This window comes from Equus quagga, chromosome 8 (assembly GCF_021613505.1).
Source record: "Equus quagga isolate Etosha38 chromosome 8, UCLA_HA_Equagga_1.0, whole genome shotgun sequence".
Classification (NCBI taxonomy): domain Eukaryota; kingdom Metazoa; phylum Chordata; class Mammalia; order Perissodactyla; family Equidae; genus Equus; species Equus quagga.
Genome location: NC_060274.1, coordinates 40,773,797 through 40,797,385, shown reverse-complemented (window position 1 = coordinate 40,797,385; position 23,589 = coordinate 40,773,797). Strand labels below are relative to the sequence as shown.

General features: G+C 55.9%; 1 protein-coding gene across 17 annotated transcripts in view; it reads left to right on the top strand.

Annotated features, from left to right (window-relative positions):
• CAMK2B (calcium/calmodulin dependent protein kinase II beta) overlaps nucleotides 1–23,589 on the top strand; it is a 91,927-nt gene that overhangs the window by 19,350 nt on the left and 48,988 nt on the right. For all 17 annotated transcript variants that reach the window (XR_006889778.1, XR_006889779.1, XR_006889777.1 and 14 more), the window contains exon 2: nucleotides 12,940–13,034. Coding sequence is in view for 14 of the 17 variants with exons in the window: in XM_046669753.1 (XP_046525709.1) it covers nucleotides 12,940–13,034 (95 nt within the window). In the remaining 3 variants the exon portion in view is untranslated. The remainder of the gene's footprint in view (nucleotides 1–12,939; nucleotides 13,035–23,589) is intronic.

Below are 23,589 nucleotides of genomic sequence, written 5' to 3'. Positions count from 1 at the left end.
TACCTTCTTTGGTGAGGTGTCTGTTAAAGCCTTTGGCCCATTTTTAATAGGATTGTTTGTTTTCTTATTGTTGAGTTTTAAGAGTTCTTTGTAGAGCCAGCCCTGATGGCCTAGTGGTTAAAGTTTGATGCGCTCTGCCTTGGCAGCCCGGGTTTGGTTCCTGGGCCCAGAACCACACCACTTGTCCGTGAGTAGCCATGCTGTGGCAGGGGCTCACATAGAAGAACTCAAAGGGCTTACAACAAGAATATACAGCTATGTACTGGGGCTTTGGGGAGGCGGGCAGGAAAGAGGAAGATTGGCAGCAGGTGTTAGCTCAGGGTGAATCTTTCCCAGCAGAAAGAAAAGAAAAATTAAAAAAAGAAGAGTTCCTTGTATATTTTGGATACAAATTCTTCATTAGATGTAAGTTTTGCAAATAGTCTCTCCCATCTGTGGCTTGTCTTCTCATTTGCTTAACCTGTCTTTCCCAGAGCAGAAGTTTTTTATTCTAATGAAACCCGGCTTACCAATGATTTCTTTCATGGATTGTGCTTTTGGTGTTGTATTTGAAAAAGTCATTGCCAAACCAAGGTCACCAAGATTTTCGCCTACAATATCTTCTAGGCCTTTTATAGTTTTACGTTTAGGTCTATGATCCATTTTGAGTTAATTTTTGTGAAAGGTGTAAAGTCTATGTCTAGATTCATTTTTTTGCTTCTGGATGTCCAGTAGTTCCAGTACTGTCTTAGTCTGTTCAAGCTGCTGTAACCAAAATACCATAAACTGGGTGGCTTACAAACAACAAATGTTTATCTTTCCCAGTTTTGGAGGCTAGAGGTCGAAGATCACGGCTCTGGCAGTTTCAGTGTGTGGTGAGGGCTGCTTCCTGACAGGCTGTCTTTCCTTGTGTCCTCACGTGGTGGGAGGGGTGGGGAGATCTCTTTGGAGTCTCTTTTGTAAGGCACTAGTCCCACTAATGAGGGCTCCACCCCCAGGACCTAACCATTTCCCAAAAGTGCCACCTCCTAATACCATCATCTTGGGGGTTAGGATTTCAATATATGAGTTTTAGGGAGACACAAACATTCAGTCCACACAATAAGCACCATTTGTTGAAAAGACTGTCTCTCCATTAAATTGCCTTTACTCCTTTGTCAAAAATAAGTTGACTGTATTTGTATGAGCCGACTTCTGGACTCTCTGTTCTGTTCCATTGATCTATTATCTGTTCTTGATGTCGGGTGGTATCTTCAAGTCTTGAATTCAGGTAGTGTCAGTCCTCAACTTTGTTCTTCTCCTCCAATATTGTGTTGGCTATTCTGGATCTTTTGCCTCTCCATATAAACTTTAGAATCAATTTGTCAATATCCACAAAATAACTTGCTGGGATTTTTATTAGGGTGACATTGAATCTATAGATCAAGTTGGGAAGAACTGACATCTTGACAATATCGAGTCTTCCTATTCATGAATGTGGGATATCTCTCCATTTATTTAGTTTTTCTTTGATTTCTTTCATCACTCTTTTGTAGTTTCCCTCATATAGATCTTGTATATATTTTGTGAGATATACCTAAGTATTTCATCTTTTGTTGATAGTGTAAATGGTTGTGTTTTTAATTTCACATTCCACTTGTTCATTGCTGGTATATAGGAAAGTGAGTAACTTTTGTATATTAATCTTGTATCCTGCAGCCTTGCTACAATTGCTTATTAGTTCCAATTGTTTGTCGATTCTTGGGACTTTCTATGTAGATAATCATATCATCTATGAAGAAAGACAGTTTCTCTCTTCCCAATCAGTATACCTTTTCTTTTTTTGTCTTATTGCCTTAGCTAAGACTTCCAGTATTTTGTTGAAAAGGACTGGTGAGAAGGAACATCCCTGTCTTGTTCCTGATCTTAGAGGAAAAGCATCTACTCTCACTAAAAGTATGACGTTAGTTGTAGAATTTTTGTAGATGCTCGCTATGGACTGAATTGTGTCCCCCCCAGATTCATAGATTGAGGCGCTAACCTCCAATGTGACTTTATTTGGAGATAGGGTCTTTGGGCGGTAATTAAGGTTAAATGAGTCATAGAGGTGGAGCCCTGATCTGATGGGATCAGTGTCCGTATGGGAAGAGACACCAGAGAGTTCACTTGCTGTCTCTCCGCGTGCACCCACTGAGGCAAGGCTGAGTTCGCACACGGGGAGATGGTGGCCACTCCAAGTCAAGAGAAGAGAGCTCATGTGAGAAACCAAACCCTGCCGGACCTCGGTCTTGCACTGCCAGCAGCCAGAACTGTGAGAATTAATTTCTGTCGTTTAAACCACCCAGTCTGTGATATTTTCTTATGACAGCCTGAGCTTCCTCAAACAATGCTCTTTATCAAACTGAGGAAGTTCCCCTCTATTCCTGGTTTGCTGAGAGTTTCCTTCATGAATCGGTGTTGGATTTTGTCAAATGCTTTTCCTGCGTCTATTGACATGACCATGTGATTTTCCTTTTAAGTCAGTAGATGTGATGGGTTACATTAATTGGTTTTTAAATGTTGAACCAGCCAGCTTTGCATACCTGGGATAAATTCTACTTGGTTGTGGTGTATAATTCCATTTATACATTGTTGGGTTTGATTTGCTAATCATTTCTTGAAGATTTTTCCATGTGTGTTCATGAGAAATATTGGTCTGTAGTTTTCTTTCTTGTAATGTCTTTGTCTGGTTTTGGTTTTAGGGTAATGCTGGCCTCATAGAATGAGCTGGGAAATATTTCCTCTGCTTCTTTTTTCTGGAAGAGACTGTAGAGAATTGGTGTAATTTCTTCCTTAAATGTTTGATAGAATTTGCCAGTGCGTCCATCTGAGCCTGGTGCTCTCCTGTTTGGGAAGGTTATTAATTATTGATTCAATTTCTTTAATAGATATAAGCCTATTCAGATTGTCTGTTTCTTTTTCTGTGAGTTTTGACAGACTGTCCTTCAGGCAATTGGTCCATTTCATCTAGTTTATCAAATTTGTGGACATAGAGTTGTTTATAGTATTCCTTTATTATCCTTTTAATTTCCATGAGATCAGTAGTGATGGCCCCTCTTTCATTTCTGATGTTAGTAATTTGTGTTCTCTCTTTTTTTTCTTAGCCTGGCTAAAAAGGTTTATCCATTTTATTGACCTTTTCAAAGAACCAGCTTTTGGTTTCATTGATTTTCTCTATTGATTTCCTATTTTCAATTTCATTGATTTCTGCTCTTTTTTTTGGTGAGGAAGATTGGCCTTGAGCTAACATCTGTTGCCAATCTTCCTGTTTTTGCTTGGAGAATATTGTCCCTGTGCTAAAACCTGTACCAGTCTTCCTCTATTTTATATGCGGGATGCTGCCACAGCATGGCTTGATGAGTGGCATGTAGATCTGTGCCCAGGATCTGAACCCGTAAATCCCAGGCTGCTGAAGCAGAGCGTGCGAACTTAACCACTGTGCCACCGGGCCAGCCCTTCTTCTCTAACTTTTATTATGTCTTTTCTTCTGTTTACTTTGAATTTAATTTGCTCTTCTTTTTCTAGTTTCCTAAGGCAGGAGCTTATATTATTGATTTTAAATCTTTTCTGACGTCTGCATTCAATGCTATAAACTTCCTTCTAAGCACTTGTTTTACTGCATCCCACAAGTTTCGATGTTTTGTTTTTGTTTTCATTTAGTTAAAATATTTAAAAATTCTCTTGCGATTTCTTCTTTGACCCGTGTGTTCTTTGAAAGTGTGTTGTGTAATCTTCATGTATTTTGGGGTTTCCAGCTATCTTTCCATTTTTCATTTCTAGTTTAATTCCATTGTAATCCGAGAACATACTTTGTATGGTTTCTATCCTTTTAAATTTGTGGAGGTGTGTTCATGGCCCAGAATGTGCCCTGTTCTGGTGAGTGATCCATGTGAGCTGGAGAAGAAGGTGTCTTATCCTTTTGTTGGATGAAGTCGTCTATAGATGTCAATCATATCTGATTGACTGATGACTTGTTGCGGTCACCTGTGTCTTTACTGACTTTCTGCCTGCTGGGGCTGTCCATTTCTGAGAAAGGGCTGTGGATGTCCCCAGCTGTGATAGTGGATCCATCTATTTCTCCTTGCACTTCCAGCAGTTTTTGCCTCGTCTGGTTTGACGCTCTCTTTTTGGGTGTATGCACGTTAAGGGTTGTTAATCTGCCTGGAGAAACGGCCCCTTATCATTGTGTGATGTCCCTCCTTGTCCCTGATAACTTCCCTTGCTCATGTCTGCTCTGTCCTGCTTTCTCTTGATTCGTGTGAGCCTTGGCAGCTTTCTCTATCCATCTACTTCCTTTGCTGCTTTTTTTTATTGTGGCAAAATAGACATAACATAAAACTTACCATTTTAAACATTTTTAAGTGCACAGGTCAGTGGCATTAAGTGCATTCACAGTGTTGTGTAGCCATCACCAATATCCATTTCCAGAACTCTTTCATCTTCCCAGTCACTCTGTCCACACTAAGTAATCTCAGTGTGTCCCATTTCCTTCAGACACTGCCGTGTCCCCTGGGCTGGTACCTACCCTCTTGTTTCTTCAGCTTTGCTGCCTTGAGCCCTCCAGGAAACTTCTCAAGGATATCTAACCTGGTGGAACCGGGACACAGAGGACCCCAGCTGTGGTGGGGAGGGGTGGTGGGTCTGGACAGCACTGAGGGTGACAGTGTGAGCTGTGAGGCCCGTGAGGTTTAAGTCGGACACAGTGCCGCAGACACGTGTCAAAGTCAGGCTGTCCTCATCAGTATGGAGCTGTACAGACTTGATGCGACTGTGTACAGTGAGGGTGACTATGTTAATTTGTGTGAAATGTGGAAGGGTTACCATCTGGGTCATTTACATCTTAGTCTCATCGGGGTGTACAGTGTGTGTTATCATGAGCCTTGTTTGGCCGGGAGACAGCTCCCACTCAGCTCACGTGGTGCTCCATCTGGTCTCAGCATTGTCAGAAACGTAAAGGAAATGTCTCTCTGAGTTTATGTTCTTGAGGGGCCAGTGGGGGACCTCACGGTGTATGTGCTTGTGGGGGCTCCTGATGGGAGGAGCTCGGGGGCCCTGTTCGAGAGGCAGAGAGAAGAGGGCGCTCCGCTGGGGTTTTCTCCATCTACAGTGCGCCCACAGGACTCCATGGGCAATGACTGCTGTTCTCGGGTTTGACGGTGTCCTCAGGGGGTCCTAGGGACGTCCAGTGGGCTGGCCACCCGTGTTTCTGTTGCACCCTCACCGTTTGTTTCTGTCTGATGGCTTCATGCCTTCAGAAGACATCTGTTGCTGGCTTCAGTGGGTCCCAGAGGGTTTCAGAAAGGGGTTGGTATTGAGGTCTTGGACTAGAGGCCCCTCTGTCCCCACTCCTGGCCTTCAAGAGACTTTTTTGAATAAAGGTTTCTGTGGTCAGATAAATTAGGGAAAGGCTGCACCTCATACTCCCTAGTTGGAAATTCACAGTGCAGATGACCGTATTAAAGGCCTTGAGAAGTCCTGCAGTAAAAAAGAAAGGAAGGAGGGAGGAAGGACGCTGTTTAACTTACTGGTTCTCAAACTTATTTGCCCACAGATCCCCCTTTGTACCTGACATCTGCCAACATCCTGTGAGCTCGTAGTTGAGGACTACCATTTGGAAAACGTTTGCCTGGTACACACAGTGCCAGACTCCAGAAGGCAGAATGGGGGGTCAGCATGTGTTGTGGGTTGAATTGTGTCTCCTCAAAATTCGTATAATGGTCTCCTGACCCCGGTACCTAGCCTGTGAGCTTATTTTGAAGTAGGGTTGCTGCAGGCATAATGAGTTATGATGAGATCATCCTGGTGCAGGGTGGGCCCTCATCCAGTGTGACTGGTGTCCTTATAAAAGGAGGAGATACGGACACGGACACGCACAGGGAGAATGCTGTGCGAACATGAAGGCAGAGGCGAGGGGGTGCTTCTTACAAGCCAAGGAGCACCAAGGATCGTGAGCAAACCCCCAGCAGCTGGAGGGGGCCCTGGAACAGATCCTCCTGCACAGCCTCAGAAGGAACCAGCCCTACTGACACCTTGATCTTGGACTTCTGGCCTCCAGAGCTGTGAGAGAATATCTCTGTTGTTTAGACCACCAGCCTGTGGCACTTTGTTATGGTGGCCCCAGGACACTAGCACAGCACGGATGAGTTACGACTTTATCTTCTTGCCCAGGCTAAGAGTTTGGGGCCAGGGAGCTGCTGGGATTCCAAGAAAGGACCTCAGAAAGGCCAGAGTTGGACGTTGGGGCAGTGGTGAGAACAGGCATTTGCATCACTGGTGTCGTCGTAAGTTGTTGTAAATCAACCAGCGATTGTGCCTTTGGAAATAAACCCTACAGAAATAACCGAGACGTTCACAGCAGGCCATTTATAAGAAGGGAAATTGGAAACATCCCAAATGCCTGCCAATGGAGGAAGCGCTCAGCTATCCATGGAGGGGATGTTCTCTACTATGAAGACGACAAGTGTATGATCTAGGTCAAAGAGTGGGAATTGTGTGTGAAGTGATGTTAAATATAAAAGGCGAAGCCCAAAGCAGGAGCTCACGCTCTGATTGAGGCATGCTGGGATGCTGGCGGAGACCACAGGCATTCGGGTGCTCACAAGTGGAATTCAGTGTTTTCCAGCATTGGTCTCTGAAGTAGTCGGGCTACTTCAGGCTCCGTTTCTGCAACTCAGAATGTTCTGGGCCCCTGGATGGAGTGGGACACGGTCCCCCCAGCTCCGCGGGCCCTCCTGCCCCCTGGATGTCACTCCCGCACGGGACCTCTGGTTCCTGCCCTGGGTGGCACACACATGCCCGCATCCCTCAGGGGCCAGCACGCTCTCCTCACTGGCTCCGGCCCCCAGGCCAAGGGGGCGAGGAGGGCACACCCTGCTGTGTCCCCGGGACAGGTGTCCCAGTGGAGCATGTGCGCCTGCCAAATCGTGCTGTGGAAGAGCTGTTCACAGCGCGGGGAAAGAGACAGGAAAAAGCAGAATGTAAACAGCAAGAGGCTCCTGAAGGCTGAAGGAGAAAGCCTTCCTGCGGTGTAGACCTCGCAGCAGACGCGTCAGGCGCGGTGGGACTCGCCCAACAGGCTGTGAAGCTGGAGGCGGCCTCAGCTTATTCTTTATACTATCTTATTACTCCATTTCCTGCCGTGGGCATGGATTATGTTTATTATTATTATTATTATAAGCAGGAAAATACATAAAAGAAAAAAAAAGCCCACGACACCCTCAGCCTACCTTTTCAGGGAGAAGTTACTGTTTTCCACCAAATTGCTTAAGTCAAGATTAAAAATATAAAGGGAACCTCCTCTCCTTCGCTCCCAAGAGCTCATTTTAATCAAAGGTAGAAAAAATTTTAAGGTAACACGGAAGTAAATAGCAGCTTGACTGCGTTTAAATTGGTAAAGCCGCACAGGCGAGGCGGGGGCGGTGAGCGGGCTGTGTCTGCGTGCCCGGGGTTCCTCCTGGCTGAGCCCCTTAGGCCGGGGAGAGGGGACCCTATGGCTTCCCAGCCCCCGGGTTTCAGAGCCCCATTTATTCATTCACAGTGGGAAATAAAACTGTTGGACCAGCCAAGGGCTTCTGCTGCCTGCTCAGCGTCTTCCAGAAAGATCTTGGGCAGACCTGCAGGGGGCCGGGGTCCCCAGAGGGGATTCTGTGTTGGAGCCGTGGGGGAGCCTTTACAAACCCGAGAAACAAGGCTTCGGTCCTGGCACGTGGGCTTCTGGCTCTTTTAGGCTCTCAGGCCCAGGCGCCCCGAGCCGGGTCCCAAGCAGCAGGGCGCCCGGGAGGGTGACCACCAGACCTCCTGGACCTCCGAGGTGTTCACCTCCTGGACCTCGGGCGTGTCAGCCCCCGAGCTGTGCTAACGGCCGCGGGCTGCCAGCCTGGGGACCCGCGGGTGGCCAGAGGCCACAGGGCCCCAGCCCCAGCACGATGTCACACCGCCGGCAGCTCCTTCCTGCCGCCTCAGCTAATCCTCACGGACGCTGCTCGAGGTGCCACAGCGCAGGAGGTGCCTGGGGGGCATCTGGCCATGGGGGGACAGGGCTTTCGGGGACGGAGGGGCCGACCACCTTCCCGTGGTGTCACTGTGGAGCCCTAGCAGGCACTCACTGTGCCCCTCAGACTCACCATGTGAGGGTGGGGACCTGAGAGGGTCCAGGAGGGGTTGGGGACAGGGCAAGACTCAGCCTCCACCTCGCCCGCTTGTCCCACCAGTGCCAGCCCAGCTCACAGCCAGCAGAGTGGGGAGGGGGCAGCGGGGGGCTCTGGGAGCCACAGGGAACCAGTGTCAGGGGTGGGCTCCAGGTGGCCATGGGCGGGTGGGCTGTGGGGGCAGCTCGTGGAAAGCCCAGGCCAGACCCTGTCTCCGAGGGCCGCAGGCTGTGTGTCATCGGGCAGGCGGCCGTCAGAGGCGGCTGGGGCGGGCTTGGCTGTGCCGTGGCCGGTGGTGGCGGGAGGCACAGGCCTGCACGTGGGCGGTCCCCCTTCCCAGCGAGAGACTGAGCCCTGAGTGCCCCCAGCCCAGGTAGCGTCCCGGCAGCTCCAGAGTTAACCCCCTCCCTCAGGCCCGCTTCCCTGGGGTCGTGGCCCCACACTCACCCAGGTGGTTCTCTGACCCTTCAGCCAGGGAGGACTCAAAGAGTGTCTTCTTATTTTAATTAACTTTACTTGAGTTTTTAAAGCCCCATAATGTGCTTGTTGCCTGGGGCCCCATGATCTGAACTGTTCTTCAAGTCACTTTAAGCAGGAGTTCAGCAGCAGGCGCCAGGCACAGGGCATTGCTTGGTGACCTTGGGGTTCAGAGCGGTTCCCCTGCCAGGCCCGGCCCCCTCTGGACCCTTCACCCCCACACAGGCCCCACCTCCCCTGCTGCCCCACAAGCTGCGCTGGGCGACCTCACTCCAGCTGGCATTCCTGACCCTCCAGCTGGCCAGCCCCTGCCCAACTGACCATGAACCATCGGAGCTTCAGGCAGCACAGGGCTGGCCTCACCTGGATGCAGTCCAGGGCCCACAGCCCCATCGCCGGCCCTGCTCTCTGCTTCACCATCGCAGATCGGGCGTCCCAGCCTACCCGTATGCTTTGGGGTGGAAGATCTGCCGGGCCCTCCTGCTCTGATCAGGGGCCCCACAGCCTCAGCCCCACAGGAGACACCCTCCACCCTCAGACACCCCATCCCCACAGACGCCCCCACCTCCCTCAGAAGCCCCCCAGATCCCCCACAGAAGCCCCCAAACCCCATAGATGTCCTCACCTCCCCAGACACCCCCACTCTCCTGCAGATGCCCCCATCCAGGGAAGCCTGCTGGCCAGCTCTCTGGAGTCTGGCCCCATCCCGATCTCTGCCCATTTTTCCAGCGGCTGCCCCTTCCTGTCCCACTGGCCTGATATGCACTGAGGCTCAGCACCTCCACTCTCCACAGTTGACCTGTGGTGCTTTAGGTCAGTCCTTATTTCTGTATCACAGGCCAGATGCTGTGTCTGACACCAGCATCCTGATTGGTCATGGAGAGCCACAGTGGAAGGGTAGAAACAGACGCATAAATAATTATAATAAAGTGGGCAAAATGACGTGAGACACACGCAGGGTACAATGTCCAGAGGAGACTGAGCTGATTTCCCGTGGGAGCTGGGAAAGGTTTCCAGGAGGAGGTATTTGAATTGGGCCTTGAAGAATGTATAGGAGTTTGCCAAGTGGCAATTGGGTGTGTGCTGTGCTTAGAATACACACCAGAGCCCTTTGTTCCCCATTGTTGTCTCTCGATTATAAACTTCCGGCAGGCAGATGCTGTGAGTTCCAAGAGAGGATGGTGCTGGTGCTCATCTCACTGTTGTTTGCGATGTCCGGGATGTTCAGGGCCTGTGGCTGGGACGGCACATGCTTCTCGGTCTGCTGACACTCCTGGGGGGCTTCCTTGTTTTAGATTGGCATCGGGCAGCTGGCAGAGCCACTGGGAGAGGAAGAGGCAGAGGTAGTACTGAGGCCACCAGCCTGAGCGCCAGGCAGAGATGGATGAAGAGAAGACATGTCCGATATGGGAGGAACTATTCCTGGGTGGTCCTTCAGGGAAGGCGGAGGTGAAGGGGGCGGATGGATGCCTGGGGTGGGGGCTCGAGGCACATACCCTGGGTGGGAGCAGAGAGAGACTGGGGAGTGGTCAGCTTCAGAGGGATGGAAGAGGGGAGCCAAGGGGTTGGGCCTGAGGAGCGGTGGTCATCTGGGGCCGAATCCGCCACCTGCCAGCCAGCTTCTCCCTCCGGGTAGTTAAGTCACTGGGAGGGAATCTAATTGTGAGCAGGCCCAGGCACCCGGCCAACCTGTCCCGGCAACTTCCAGCTTCTTCAGTTGGCAGACAGCTCTGAGACTTCCTCCCTCCCATCTCCCGGAGCTGACCCGGCTCCAGGTCCAGCCCCTCATCCCTGGCCGGGGTTTTCCCTCGATGGGCGTTGGCATTGGGGTGCGGGTGCCCGTTGGCAGAGGCAACAGGGGAAGACATCTCTTTCTAGAGCTTCCCATCAGGCTGAGTGGCAGGGGTAGGATGAACTCTACCCCATGGGGGTTTCCAGAGGTGCCCACCCCCGACTTGGCAGGCAGGACTCCAGGAGAGGAAGGCCGTGTCTAAGAGCAGGGTCTTCTCCACCTGGGTGCTTCCTGTGACCTCCATTATTGAGCACCTGTTGGATGCCAGGTGCCCTCCAGCATCTGGCCCCTGCCCACCTGGCCCTGCCCTCATCACGCACCCTCCCCATCCCAGACACATAGCCTTCTGCAGAGGAAAAACCAGGGTCTGAGCTGGGTGGGGGCGAGCAGGCCCCCAGGACGCTCATTTTATTTACTTGCATCCTGCCTTGTGCGGGGAGGGTGCCGGCTCACTGTCATTTACTCTTGTCTTTACCCTGTATGGACAGCAGCTGGTGGGAGGGCCGTGGGGGACCCTTCCCGCTCCAGGGGGCCTCTTGACACCCCCATGCCTGCCGTAACTGCGCCATGAACTTGCCGTCCGGCTGTTGGGAACTTCCCGCTGGGGTCAGGCCTGCACCGTGAGTTGGATTCTGGCACAGGAAGCCCTGACTATCCCTTGGAGGCTTGAGGAGCCCGTGCTTGGGTGTCTGTGCCCTTTGGGGGCTGGAGCACGACCGATGGCAGCTCAGGCCCGTAAAGATGATGCTCTCAGCTCTCCTGAGCGGGAAGTGGAAGCAAAGACAGCAGTGGGTGAAGTTGGGGAGCATGAGACCAAAGTAGGCGCAGGCAGACGGCTGCACGGGGCCTCGCTCAGCCCTCACAGTGGCCCTGGGAGCCTTTCCTCCTCCTGAGAAGGATGGGGAAACTGAGGCTCAGAGTGCAACTCAGTGTAGCCAGGAGGCGACAGAGCAGGATTTGAACCCAGACCTGCATGAAGCCTGCGGCCCTCTCCCTTACCACAGTGTCTCAAAGCTAGCTTCACGGGTCAAAAAGATCATCCTTTCTTTACGTATTTTTCTTAAAAGAGCATATTTTGAGAATGTCACCTGTGCCCATAGTGAGAAAATCACAGGGACAGAAGATGCAGAGCACGTGGGGTGCCCCCCGCCCCGCCCCCCAGAGGCAGACACTGCCAGGTTCTCTGCTGACTTTGAAAAAGCGAAGACGCGGCTCTGAGCACAACCATTGATCATAGTGACCTGGTCGTTAAGAACATGTTCAGTTAGATTTAGTGTAATATTTATTTTTTCCAAGGAGTTGAATAGTACATTTTAATGAAGTTTTATCTCAAAGAGGATATATGGAGGATAAAAATGTTCCCTGTTTAAGACGCTACTTTTCCGTCCTCCAGAGCCAAGGGCCTGGGTGGCATGCGCGTCTCGCAGGCTGTGCCCTGGTGGCGGGAGGCTGTGTTCTGGTGGGGCCTGTGCCTGCCAGGGCTCTGGGGAGGGAAGACAGAGGAGGTGCAGTCGGGGGGTGCCCCCAGCCCCACTGACCCCGAGCTTGGCCAGATGAGGCCCCTGCGCCCACCCGTCCCTGGCGGCCTCCTGTCTGGACTGACCCTTCCCGAGACATTTCCTGTTCCAGCCGTGTTTCATATGTGCCGGGTCTAATGTTCTTAGAAAATGATCTGAAATCAAATTAAACCAACGGTGGTGACAAGTCAAATACTGAGGAGGACCTTCTGATGGGCCCCAGGCTCCCTCCCGCCTGCGCCTCCGACCTACCCGGGACCCACAGGGGCCTGGGCTCCGGGCTCTGGCCTCTGGCTGGCTCTGCCGCCTCCTGCCAACCCCACCTCCTCTCGAGGGGCCGTGTTTGTGTACCACCCCACTCCCCCGGGTTTCTTTCTCTTGGCCCTCGGGGCTGGCCCCCCTCTTGCTGCTCTCTTGGAGGCACTAATGCTGTGGGCCTGCAGACGTCTCCTCGCTGTGGGACTTGCAGCCTCTGCTGTAACACGGGACAGTGGAGGTGGGGGTGCGGAGGAGGGGGCCGTGTCCTCCAGCTCTGCAGCTTAATGACGCGGCGTTTGGCTTCCCTCCAGCACCTTCAGTGAGTCCCGTGGTGGCTGCACCAATCTACATGTGCCCTCTGGAGCCAGCTGGGCCAGCGTTCATTCCTCTGGGGAGGACTTGCTGGGTCTCATGGGCTTGGCAGAGAGCGCCAGGGGATGCGCGCCTAGTGGCCTGGGGCAGGCCCTCGGTCCAGCCGACTCACGAGGACCTGAGGCTGGGGGTCTCGAAGGAGCCGGGTGTGCTGGCCCGCCGGGCTCTGCCAGGACCGGGGAAGGGGCCTCTGTCGGGCTGGCACTGAGGGGTTGGGCTGGGGGCCTTTTGGGGAGGGGCACCCCTTCCTTGCACAGATCTCTGCCCAGGGCCCGGCCTTGTGGCTGGGTGCTGTGTGTTCATGGGGAGATTAATCGGCTCTCTCTCTGTCTGTCTGTCTGTCTCTGTCTCTGTCTCTGTCCCCCATTTTCCTCCCCAGGGGGGCTTTCTCTGTGGTCCGACGCTGCGTCAAGCTCTGCACTGGCCATGAGTACGCAGCCAAGATCATCAACACCAAGAAGCTGTCGGCCAGAGGTAGGGATGGGCTGTGGCGGCACGGGCCGGGCGCAGGGGTGGGAGCCCGTGCTGCACATGGGGCTTGGCCTGTGGCTCACATGGGCATAGGTGGAGTGGAGTTTGTGATGGGACTTGAACAGTGCCTCCGGCCAAATGGGGCTGAGCGCGAGAGGGGCCCACACCCTCAGATCAGAGATCACACCTTCGCTCTGGTTTAGGGGCTCATGGATGCCCCACATGGCCTCCTTAGGGCTGAAGGGGGAGAGGCACTCAGTGGCCAGGCCGCTGTGGTGGTCAGGTAATGTGGTCTGCCTGTGAACTGTGGGCTGGAGGAGGACTTGGTGACCTGAAGACTTTGGGTGACCGGGCAATGCTGCGTAGGCTGCATGTTTCCTAACCCAGCCCCTCCCCATCTCCTGCAGGAGGGGGACGTTTGCCTGTGCAGGGGAGGGCTGGGTGGGCCCGTGGGGGGTGAGTGTGGGGTGGGTCCGGAGCTGGCCCTGGGCACTGGCCTCATCCCATCCATGTCTCTGGAGCTCCTGCTGGGTGATGGCGTATGCTGGGGAGACAGACAGGCCCTGTATCTCGTGGGGTCCCACAGTGTTCCATGTGGGGGGGGCGGGGAGGGGGACGTGGTGGAGGTGCTGCCCTGAGCAGGTGTTGCTGGAGTACAGACACGAGGAGGCTGAGGGGCCAGGACCCAGGGAGGGGGTCCAGCAGGGTTCCCGAGGTGGGTGAGGAGGGTGGATCATCTCAGCGAGGTGGCAGCGCCATTGCTGCCCCCGAGTGCTGGGGGGGTCCCACGGGTGTTCTGACCGCAGGGCCAGACAGGAGGGGCCACGTGACCCCTGGGCTGAGAGGGCCGAGCTGCGCCCTGGCCTGTGCTCTCCCGCCTCCCAGGGCTGCCGGCTGCCCCGTCAGCATCCAGACGCAAATCCGAGCTCACCCAGAGGCTCCTGCTGGGGCCTGAAGTCCTCCCTGTGGCTGGTGCTGGGACCCCTCCTGTCTGCGGGGTCTTACAGCCCAGCGGCCTTGGCGGCAGGCAGCTGAGCCCACCCTGTGCAATTCATGGAGCTGTGTGTAGGCTGTGTTTGGGCACCTGCTGTGTACCGGGCCTCAGGGCTGAGTGTGTCCGGGGGCGGGCACTCCTGAAGGCCGGTGTCATGCGGAGGGGCCGGTGGTGCTGGGCGGGCGGGGTCAGTCCCAAACGTCCTCAGTCTTTGCTGCCTGTGTTGAGAGAGGCCTGGGGGCCACATAAGGCCCGAGGGCCAGGCAGGGTGTGAGGAGCGAGGCTCTGGGCAGATCCCCCAGCACAAGCTCCTGACTGTCCCTCAGGACAGTGAGGGCGTGTGCGAGCTACTTCAGGGACAGTGGCGGGCTCTGCTGGCCTCCCGTGCCTGGCCGGATGATCTCCAGACTCCCAGAGGCCTGGGCACCACAGAGAGAGATCTTCAGCCAGAGCAGCCTGGGGCGTGTGTGCTGAGAAAGATAAGTGATAAGAACACTAAAGCCAGCACTGAGCACTTGCTTTGTGCACTGTGCCGCTAGAGCATGTCGGGTGGCACCAGTGGGTTGCCAATGTTAAATATTCTCGGGGGCATGTGTCTGCACACTTGGAGTCCCTGAGGCAGGAGGAACATTCCATCTCATTCCATAGGCTTGTGCCAGGCCACAGGAGGAGGAGAGAGCCCTGAGATGTCCCTTGACTAATGAGGGAGACCCTCACTCATCCACCAGGTTTACTTAGCACCCCCCATGTGCGTGGTATGTGGACATGGTGATGAGCAAACACATCCAAATCAGCCACTACAACCCCATGTGCGGGGTGGGAGCACAGAGAAGGGCACAGGGTGGTTGGATGCGTATTGAAGGATGAATAGGAGTTTGTGAGGCTCAAGCAGAAAACCACCTGAGTATGTTTCCTGGGAATCATGCAGCTCCTCTGATGTGAACTCACACTCCCCATTTCTACCCTCCAAGTGTTCTACATATGTGGAGGATCAAGAGTGTGGAAGTCTGAAATTCCAGGCGTGTTCCATGATCACATCTGCTCTTTCTTCTGCCCCTGCAGTAGCAAGCCTGCTGCCCGCTTCCTGACCAGCAACCTGTTTTCTGCCTCTGAGTCCTTGCAGCCAGGCGCCTGGAGACCCCCGCTGAAGGCGCAGCTGCAGAGCTGTGCAGACCCTGGGGCTCCCGTCAGCCCTGCTCCGGCCTCAATTTCCTCACTGGGCCAGCCTTTTTGGGCGGTGGGAGGCACGGCAGCCAGCCAGGGCCGGTCTGGAATCGAAGCAGTGGCCCTCGCCCGTGGTTGTCCTGCTGCTGGACCACTCTCCGGCCCCTGCACGGCCCAGCCCTGTGCAGTTCCTGCGCATTTTTTTTTCCTGTTTAACTCTTTTATTATGGAAAATTTCAAACGTCCCCAAATATAGAGAAAATGATAGAATGAGCCCCCAACCTGAACAGTCATCAGCACTTGGCCGATTTTGCTCCATCTGTACCTCCCCCCCCCCCACCCCCACCCAGTATCTTGACTCGGGTCCCAGACTACCTGTCATTTCGCCCTTGGTGTTCAGCACGTTTCTCTAAAGGAAACGGGTTCTAAGAACGGCCGCCACCTCCCGCATACAGGGGCCTGGGCATCTTCCGACCCTCCCCAGCCCCTTCGGGACCGTCCTAGCTGAGGCAGCAGTGGGAGGGCTGAGGGGAGAGGGTCTTGGGACCCACACTCTCAACTCCGCACTCAGGGCGGGCCAGCCATGGGGCAGCCAGCCTAGTGGGTTTGTTCTCGTCACCACAGCCTGACGCTGCCCCACTGTATGACCCTGGCCACGTTGTTCCTTAGCTACCCTGTACCTCAGTTTCTCCAGCTGTAAAATTGGGATAGAAGCAGGATCTACTTCAGCCGGGCTTTGTCGGGGATGGAGGAGGGGTGAGGCGCTCGGAAGGAGCCGGCTGTGCCAGTGCTGCCTGAGACCGCCCCTCTCCACCTCACTCCCTTTTCTTGGCCAGACAGCCTTGTCCAGCCTGTAGGCCCCAGGACCCCTCCTCCATGAAGCTGCCCTGGGTCTTCCCACCCAGTTTGGAAAGCCCCAAGGCAGGCACCTGCAGGCGTTTCTTGATTGATCAGTTGCTCCCTGAGGGCAAGTGCAGCTGGTTCATCCCTGAGCCTTCCCAGCTCCCAGCCCAGAGCCTGTGAAAGCATGCCTAGGAACATGCCACCTCCTCCTTAAACCCTTGGGGGGCTGGCCGCAATAAAACCTGAAGTTCCCCCTGGCCTGAGACTCTCCCTGTCTGTCTGCCTTCTCCCTCACTCCCAGTAGCTTTGCTCAGGCACTTGGCCTCTTCCACTTCTTCGCACCGCAGGGCCTTTGCACGTGCATTGTCTCTGGGAATGCTTTTCCCGAACTTTATACCTGCTTAACTCCTGTTGATGACAGTTCCTCAGAGGGGTCTCCCCTGAGCCGCCAGTGGGAATCTGGGAGCCAAGCACCCTGTTTTTATTTTATGGCTCTCTCTCCCACCAGACTACCAGGCCACTGTATCTGACACACCCCGCCCAGGCCCTGGTAGGTGGTGAGCTCTCCATAAATGTTTTTGAATGAATGAATGAATGCTTTGAGTGAGTGGATTTTGAAGGAGTGGATGTGGGCTGTGCTGGAGTCGGGTTAGTCTCCCAGGTGTGAGGCTGGGGCGAGGACTAGGTAGAGAGGGATCTAGAAGAGGGTTTGCTGCAGGGTTGGGTTTGCAGAGGAAGCCGCTGGTCACTGGACACCTAAGCATTTGGTGGGGTCCGAGTTCAGGAGCATTTTTGTGGTGAAGCCTGAGGGTTGTCGGGAAGCAGGGAGGGGAGGCCTGATGGTCACCCTGCAGCTTGCACCTGGGTCCTGCAGGGTCAGACATGCTCCAGCAGAGAAAGTGTCCTGAGCGCCCAGCCTGGCCGCCCCAGCTCTTCTGGGGGGGGGGGGGGGGGGGAGGGGGGGCCCAGAGGTGGGGAGGAGGATGCCAGGGGAAATGCCCAGAAAGAGGGAGAGTGGGGAAGTGGAGGCCCACCTGCCTTCACTTTCATCCGTTGAGTCCAATGCAGTGGGGTGGGGCCTTACTCACCCCTGCAGGGAGCAGAGGTGTCCCACTCCCAGGCTGAGGGGACAACCTTGGTCCTTCCAGGCTTCTGAGGATAAAGAAGTGGCTGGGTGCACACGGCGGCCAGGAGGAGGACACTGGCGCTGGACACTGCCCTCCCAGTAACTGACAGTTCTCAGCCAGGAGGCCGAGGCAGGTTGCACCCAGCGTGTGCCGGAGGCTCTGGTAGTTAGAGTCTTGAAATTTAATACTCAGTTAAATAGAAGATGGGAGACCTTCAGAGTCTGTGAATGTACTGAGTAACTAGAGATTATTAAACTCCTGTTAACCAAAGCCGTTGGAGAGAAGTCAGTGGGCTGGGGGACCGAGATGGCAGGCCCAGGCTCGGCACTTCTGGCTGTTGCCCCTCAGTGGGTGCTGCGGGCCTGTCTTTGGGCAGCTTGTTGCCTTTGGGGACATCTGTGGAGCTGAGCCCGCGGGGCACTCCCGGGCCGAGTGCGCAGGATGCAGGTGTCCCAGAAATGAGCCTGGTGGTGGCCGAACGTGGGGGAGGACCCTGCACGGGAACAGGGCCTGGGCATTCACTGTTCCCTCACCTGGCTTCTCAGTGACCCCAGCCCTCTGAGGCTGGTGGTGTGCCGCCCCTTTCACAGACGAGGAAGCCGAGTGGCACAGATGCGGAGCCGGCTGGGGCACCGCGGCTCTGACTTCACCCAGCTGGGCTGGGCTGAGGGCTGATCAGGTGGGGGCCGAGCTCACGGGCGGGGGGCCTGGGTGACAGGTGGGGAGATCGGGGCTCGTCTCCTCTCACCCCCAGCTCCCTTCCTGGGTCACTTGGGGCCACCCCCTCCCCAGGTCTGTGGGGCCCCTCTGCCTCGGGGGCACCCCTGCGGAAGGTGATGGGAGGAGCTGTCTTGAGGGCTCTAGGGCTGAGCCCGCACCCGCGGCCCAAACCTGCCCCGGCCCGTCAGGCAGCGGGCACTGCGGCTGTCCTGTGGGCCGCACGACCCACAGCCGGGGAGACGGGCGACCCCCACTCGGCGACAGCCAGCGCCGGCATCCGCCGAACTGGGTTAACCGAGGACGCGGCGCCGCATTGCAGGGGCGGTTGAGCATGCGCGGGCGCGCGCCCCTCCCCGCCGCTGCCCACCCTGGCTCGGGACCCCTGCCCTCTTCTACCCTCCCCGGCTCGGGAATTCCCCGCCCCGCTCCACGCAGCCGCAGCCCCTCCCCCGACCCCTCCCTGGCAGCTTCCAGCGCCCCAGGGGCGGAGCCAGGGCCTCACAGAATAACAATATCCCCATTTCACATAAACAATAATTCTTTAGAGTAAGTACGTCCCAAACCCTCAACCAGCTTTGGGTGGACCTTATCCTCAAGTCAGGCCTCCAGGGGACCCTGGGAGGAGGGAGGAGCCTCCCTAGGGACTGGAGGGTGGATGGGCATGGGGGCCCCTCCCTCTGGGCACCCCCTTCCCCAGCCCCAGGGTCAACCTTTAACTGGATCCCTCCCTCCCAGCTTCTGTTGCCAGGACTTGAGTTTCTGGGGAGTTGGGGGCACACTGCATGCAGTGGAGGGGGGGAGGGAACCCCTCCATTCCTGTCCCAGGGGAAGGAGGAGGAGCAATGAGGGAACCAGGCTGAGGGTGCCAGATTTGGAAGGTAAATTTGAATTTGACGTGGAAAACGAAAAAATATGGATACAAACATGTCCCAAACTGCCTGGAACATCTTTCCACTAGAAAGTTCTTGTTGTTCATCTGAAGTTGGGACATACTTATACTAGAAAATTCTTGTTGCTTATCTGAAATTCAAATTTGACTGGACATTTTGTGTTTTCTCAGGCAGTGCCAAAGAGAGCTGTTGCGAGAATGGGTTTTTGTAATTACTTCAACAACCAAATAGACTAAATGAAAGCTTCTGAAAATGGGGCCCAGGGGAGGAGCGGGAAAGGAGTGGAGGCCAGGCTGTGCAGGCAGGCGTCCTGGTGGCCTCCCCTGTGAGGTGGAGAGCTCAGGTGGGCAGCTCCGTGGCCCTCTTGCTCTCCGGTTCTTGGGCGTGGCTGTCTCTGTGGATGATGAGTCCCAAGGGCTTTGGGGTGTGGTGGCCTGGGTGACACCAATGCTCCGTGAACTCAGGCGGCAGCTGTGCCCACCCCACTGAGTCGTGGAGGGTGGGGAGAAGGTGAGGAGGGGGCCATCTCAAAAGGTGGAATGGTCCAGGGCTGTTGGGAGAAGACATCCATGAACTCCTAGCCTCGTGGGGTTGTTTTATCAGCTGTTTCTGTTCCTCCCCAAATCTGGAGGGGCCCTTATCACCACCCCTCCCTGCCCCTACACATGCCAGGACCCCCCCTGGCAGTGAGTGCAGGGTCGGGGTGGGTCGCAGGTTTGAGGACCCGGGTTCTGGCCAGTGTGGCTGCAGCCCTGGCTCCCTGCAGGCCAGCTCTGTGTTCCCAGTGCGTGTGTTGTCTCTTCGCCTGACTTGGGGCCCAGTGGATGGGATCTCTTATTCCCGGAGCCTGGGCAGTGCTGTGCACACAGAAGATCCCTAATGAGCACGTGAAGGGATGAGGGGAGCAGAGCATTTTTGAAGATTGAGCTCAAGAACGGAGAGTGGTGAGGGGCTGGTCCAGACGGCGGGAGGCAGTGGTCTGGGCGGCAGTGACTACAGAGGGCGGGAGGAGCCCAGTGGAGGAGGAGGGCACACAGGTCCTGGAGGCCTTGCGGAGCCTGGGCCTCATCTTTGAGAAGGACAGAGAGCCCTGCACCTTCGGCAGTCGTGCCGGTGCCAGGAAAGCACACCAGGTGTGAGAGGTCTCTGTTCCCCACCTGAGCATGCCTGGGCCTGGTGCCGAGGCGCCGTCACGGGTGCTGTCTTGGGGTGGCTGTGATGAGACCCCACCCCAGGTGTAGGACCTGTTGCACTGGGGCAGGGGAATGAAGCCGGGAAGGAGGCGGCCACTGTCAGGCTCCTACTGTCACCATGCCCTACTGCTCTGGAGGGTGGTACTGTCCCACTTTACAGGTGACAAAACTGAGGCCTCGAGATGATAGGCACTTTTGTTTAAATCACCTCCTTTCCATCTGTGGGTGAGAGTGGGAGTCCTGCCCTGGGGCCATGGGGCTGACCAAACGCAGGACAAGGACCCTGGACAGCTGAGATGGGCAGAGTCTGTATCTCCCAGGCTCAGAGCACGGCCCAAAGGCCAGGCAGGGTGCACTGGGGAGCAGAGTGAGCACCTGGGGCTGTGGGAGGCTGGCTTTGAGTGACAAGAGGGTGTGGTGGCCCTGGTCCCCACAGGGGGATGTGGTCAGCTCGTTTGAACAATTCCTCGCTAGCAGGGAACCAAGGCTGCTCCTTGGCGATAGGCAGGCCCTGCCTGGGGAGGAGGGCCGTTTGGCTGGGGCACCTTATCCTAGAGCAGAGTTGGGTGGGGAGCTTACAGCTAGGCCATTCCAGACCCTCCTGGTTTCACTGGACTTCAGGGCAGCACATCACATGGGGCCTCAATTTTAGGCCTTGCATCACGAGATGCCACATCTGTTTCAAAGCTGAGCTCTGCTGGTGTTGGGTGATGGCTCTGAGACTGAAGACGGAGCTGGAGATGCTTCTGTCCGCATGGAGGACCAGCTGAAAGGCTACATGGACCCCATGGAATGAGGGCTCTGGGGACCTAGCTGCCATGCGGCTCCGAAGGCCAGGCTGGTCCCCACATGGCCACGAACAGCTCAGAGGCCTCAGCACCCTGGGTGGGGGTGAGGGTGGGATGCCTGCTGTGCTCATGTGTGCACCTTGCACCCCTTTCTTTGTTTCAGTGAGGCCGTGGCAGCTGCAGGACGCCCTGGCCAGGTGCTGGAGCTGCCAGGTGACCGTGGTTGCTGAGTTGACTTTTTAAAACACATACCCCAAGCCACAGTGGAGCCACCCCTTTCATCTTTGTCTCTCTGCTGGTGCCCACCCAGGGGCTGTGGTGTGACTGGACATTCTCTGGGATCCTGGTGCTAGATGCAGAGCAGGCCAGGGACCACCACGGCTTGAGATGCTCCCTGGGAGAGCAGGCTGGGGTCAAGCAGCTCAGCCCATTGAAGGCTCGAGAAGCCCCACGGGAAAGACCAGGGGATGGCTGGAGCCTACTTGCTGCCTATACGTGGCACCAGCCTCCCTGGGTGGTGGCCCAGCTCCACTCCCCCCAGCCTCTCTGCACTGTGTGCCCCGTCTGCAAGTTGCAGGTGATGGTAATAACAGCCCTACCTCATGAGGAGCCCTTGGCAGCTGGTGGGGCCTGTGCAGAGCCAGGTCTGTAAACAGCAGGTACTAATCCTGGGTGGACCCACGTGCACTCTTGTGCTCTCAAGCAGAGGAGCCACCAGGATCTTAGGGCAACACTTCTCTGTGACCTTCTTGTGGCCCCTGAATTGGCCTGCACCCTATGACAGTGACCGGATGGTCAGGCCCTGCCACAGGACCCTATGCTGCCCCTGGGGTTCGGCTGGCTTGTCTTGCATTTCCCACCCTGTGAGCCCCATCAGGAGGCCAGGGCTGTGGAAACCTTGGCTTGGCGACATCCTTCCTGAAAGCTGTGTCCTCCTCGGCAGCCCATCTGTCTTGCGGCAGGGCGGGTGCCCAGGCTGGGCTCCACGATGGACTCTGCTGGCCTGGTGTGAAGGTCCAGAATGTTCTGTCAGATTCTAACCCGGCTGCTTGGAGCTGCAAAGGGCTGCTGGCTAGGGTTCCTGCACTCGGCCCCCGGGACTTTGAGAACTTTCAGACGTGTGAATTAAGGCATTGATGCTGGACAGTGCTTAACATGCACCCAGAATGATCTGTGATGTGGAAATCCATGAGCCTCTTAAGGTTCTAGAAAGCTCTCTTTTTCTTTGTTTTTTTTGCTGAGGAAGATTCGCCCTGAGCTCACGTCTGCTGCCAATCTTCCTCTTTTTTACGTGAGCGGCCTCTACAGCGTGGCCGCTGACAGACGGCAGTATAGGTCTGCGCCTGGGAACTGAACCTGGGCTGCCAAAGGGGAGCACACCAAATTTAACCACTAGGCCACCAGGGCTGGCCCTAGAAAGCTCTCTTGTGCCATCCAGTGGTGCAGGCAGTGGAGGCAGGTGAGAAGGAGGGGAGGGATCCCAGAATGACACGCCCTAGGGCCCAGTGCAGTGGGTCACCTGGGGACAGTAGGCCCTTGTCCACGTATACCGCTGCCAATGCCCACATCCCTTTGGAAGAACAGGGCCCCCTGGCAAGGGGAGTGGGGACACCTGGCAGAGTCCAGAGTGTCATGTCAGAGAGAGGCTGGAGAAGGGAAGCAGGAAAAACATGGAGGATGGCAGTTCAGGTGCCCAGCTCTACAAAACAGGCTGGAGAGGGGCCAGCGCAGGTAGGGGTGGCTGCCTCTCTCTGGGGAACCCCCACTCTTTTCACATGTGGGGACCTGAGACTCCAAGTGAGGGTTTACCCCACCTCCAGTGTCCCCATGGCCACCCAAGGATGGGGTGCAGGCAAGCCCACCATCCCCCACCTTGATGATGTTGGTTTGGGTTTATTGCTGGCTTGGTCTGGAGGGAGTGGGAGCCTGCGTAGCCCCCGGCTCTGTGGAGCCAACAGCTGGACATATGGTGTAGGACATGGGAGCTGGCTCCCCGCAAAGGCTATGGCTCCCGTCACATCCCCCAAGGGGGTCAGCATTGGCATCTGACCTCTCTTGCCCACGGGGGCTTTTTCTCTGCCTGGTGCATGGCCCCCAGGCTCTGGTCACAATGACCCAGGCAAGGAGAAGCGAGGCAGGCGAGGGCGGGGCTGCAGCCAGGGCTCTCACCACATGTTCAGGAGGGCTGTTCTACGGACATGTCGTTCTCTGGGGCCCAGCCGCACGCACACTCCCACAGCTCACAGCCTGAGGGCCGGCCAGCCCTGCGTACCCCTTCCCCATGGGCGTCTTTCTCCCCTGGGGCCTTGACCGCGAGCGGCGGGTGTCCATGCTTCAGGGCAGACATGGACAGTCACCCCGGGGCAGAAGGCTGACCCTGACATGACACTCAAATCCCCCCAGCTCTGTGTCCAGGAGCTGCCGGGTTTGGCAGGATGTCCTCGGCAGCGACCACCGTGGCACCTGACTGTGACCTCAGCTGGTGCCCTCATGTGTCCAGCCTCCCTATCCCAGGCCAGGTCATCCTCTGAGCAGGGTGGGGGACCTGAGGAAGCAGATGGAGACCCTTGTGTGCCTAGCCCGCCTGCCTAGCCCCAGGGGTCCACAGGGGTCCAGCGGCTACTCGGGGAGGAGAGAGAGCATTCCTGAGCCCCCGCTGCCTGCTGGACACTGTGGACTTTCCGGGGAGGGCTTCACGTTCGGTTCAGCACAACCTGTCGCTATTCCCGACTTCCCGAGAGGTGACCCCGCTTGACCCAGGCTGAGCCTGGGGGAGAGGTTGGAGCTCCTCCTCATGGGTGGGCCTTGTATCTTCCCCCTCCTGTCCCTCCTCCACCCC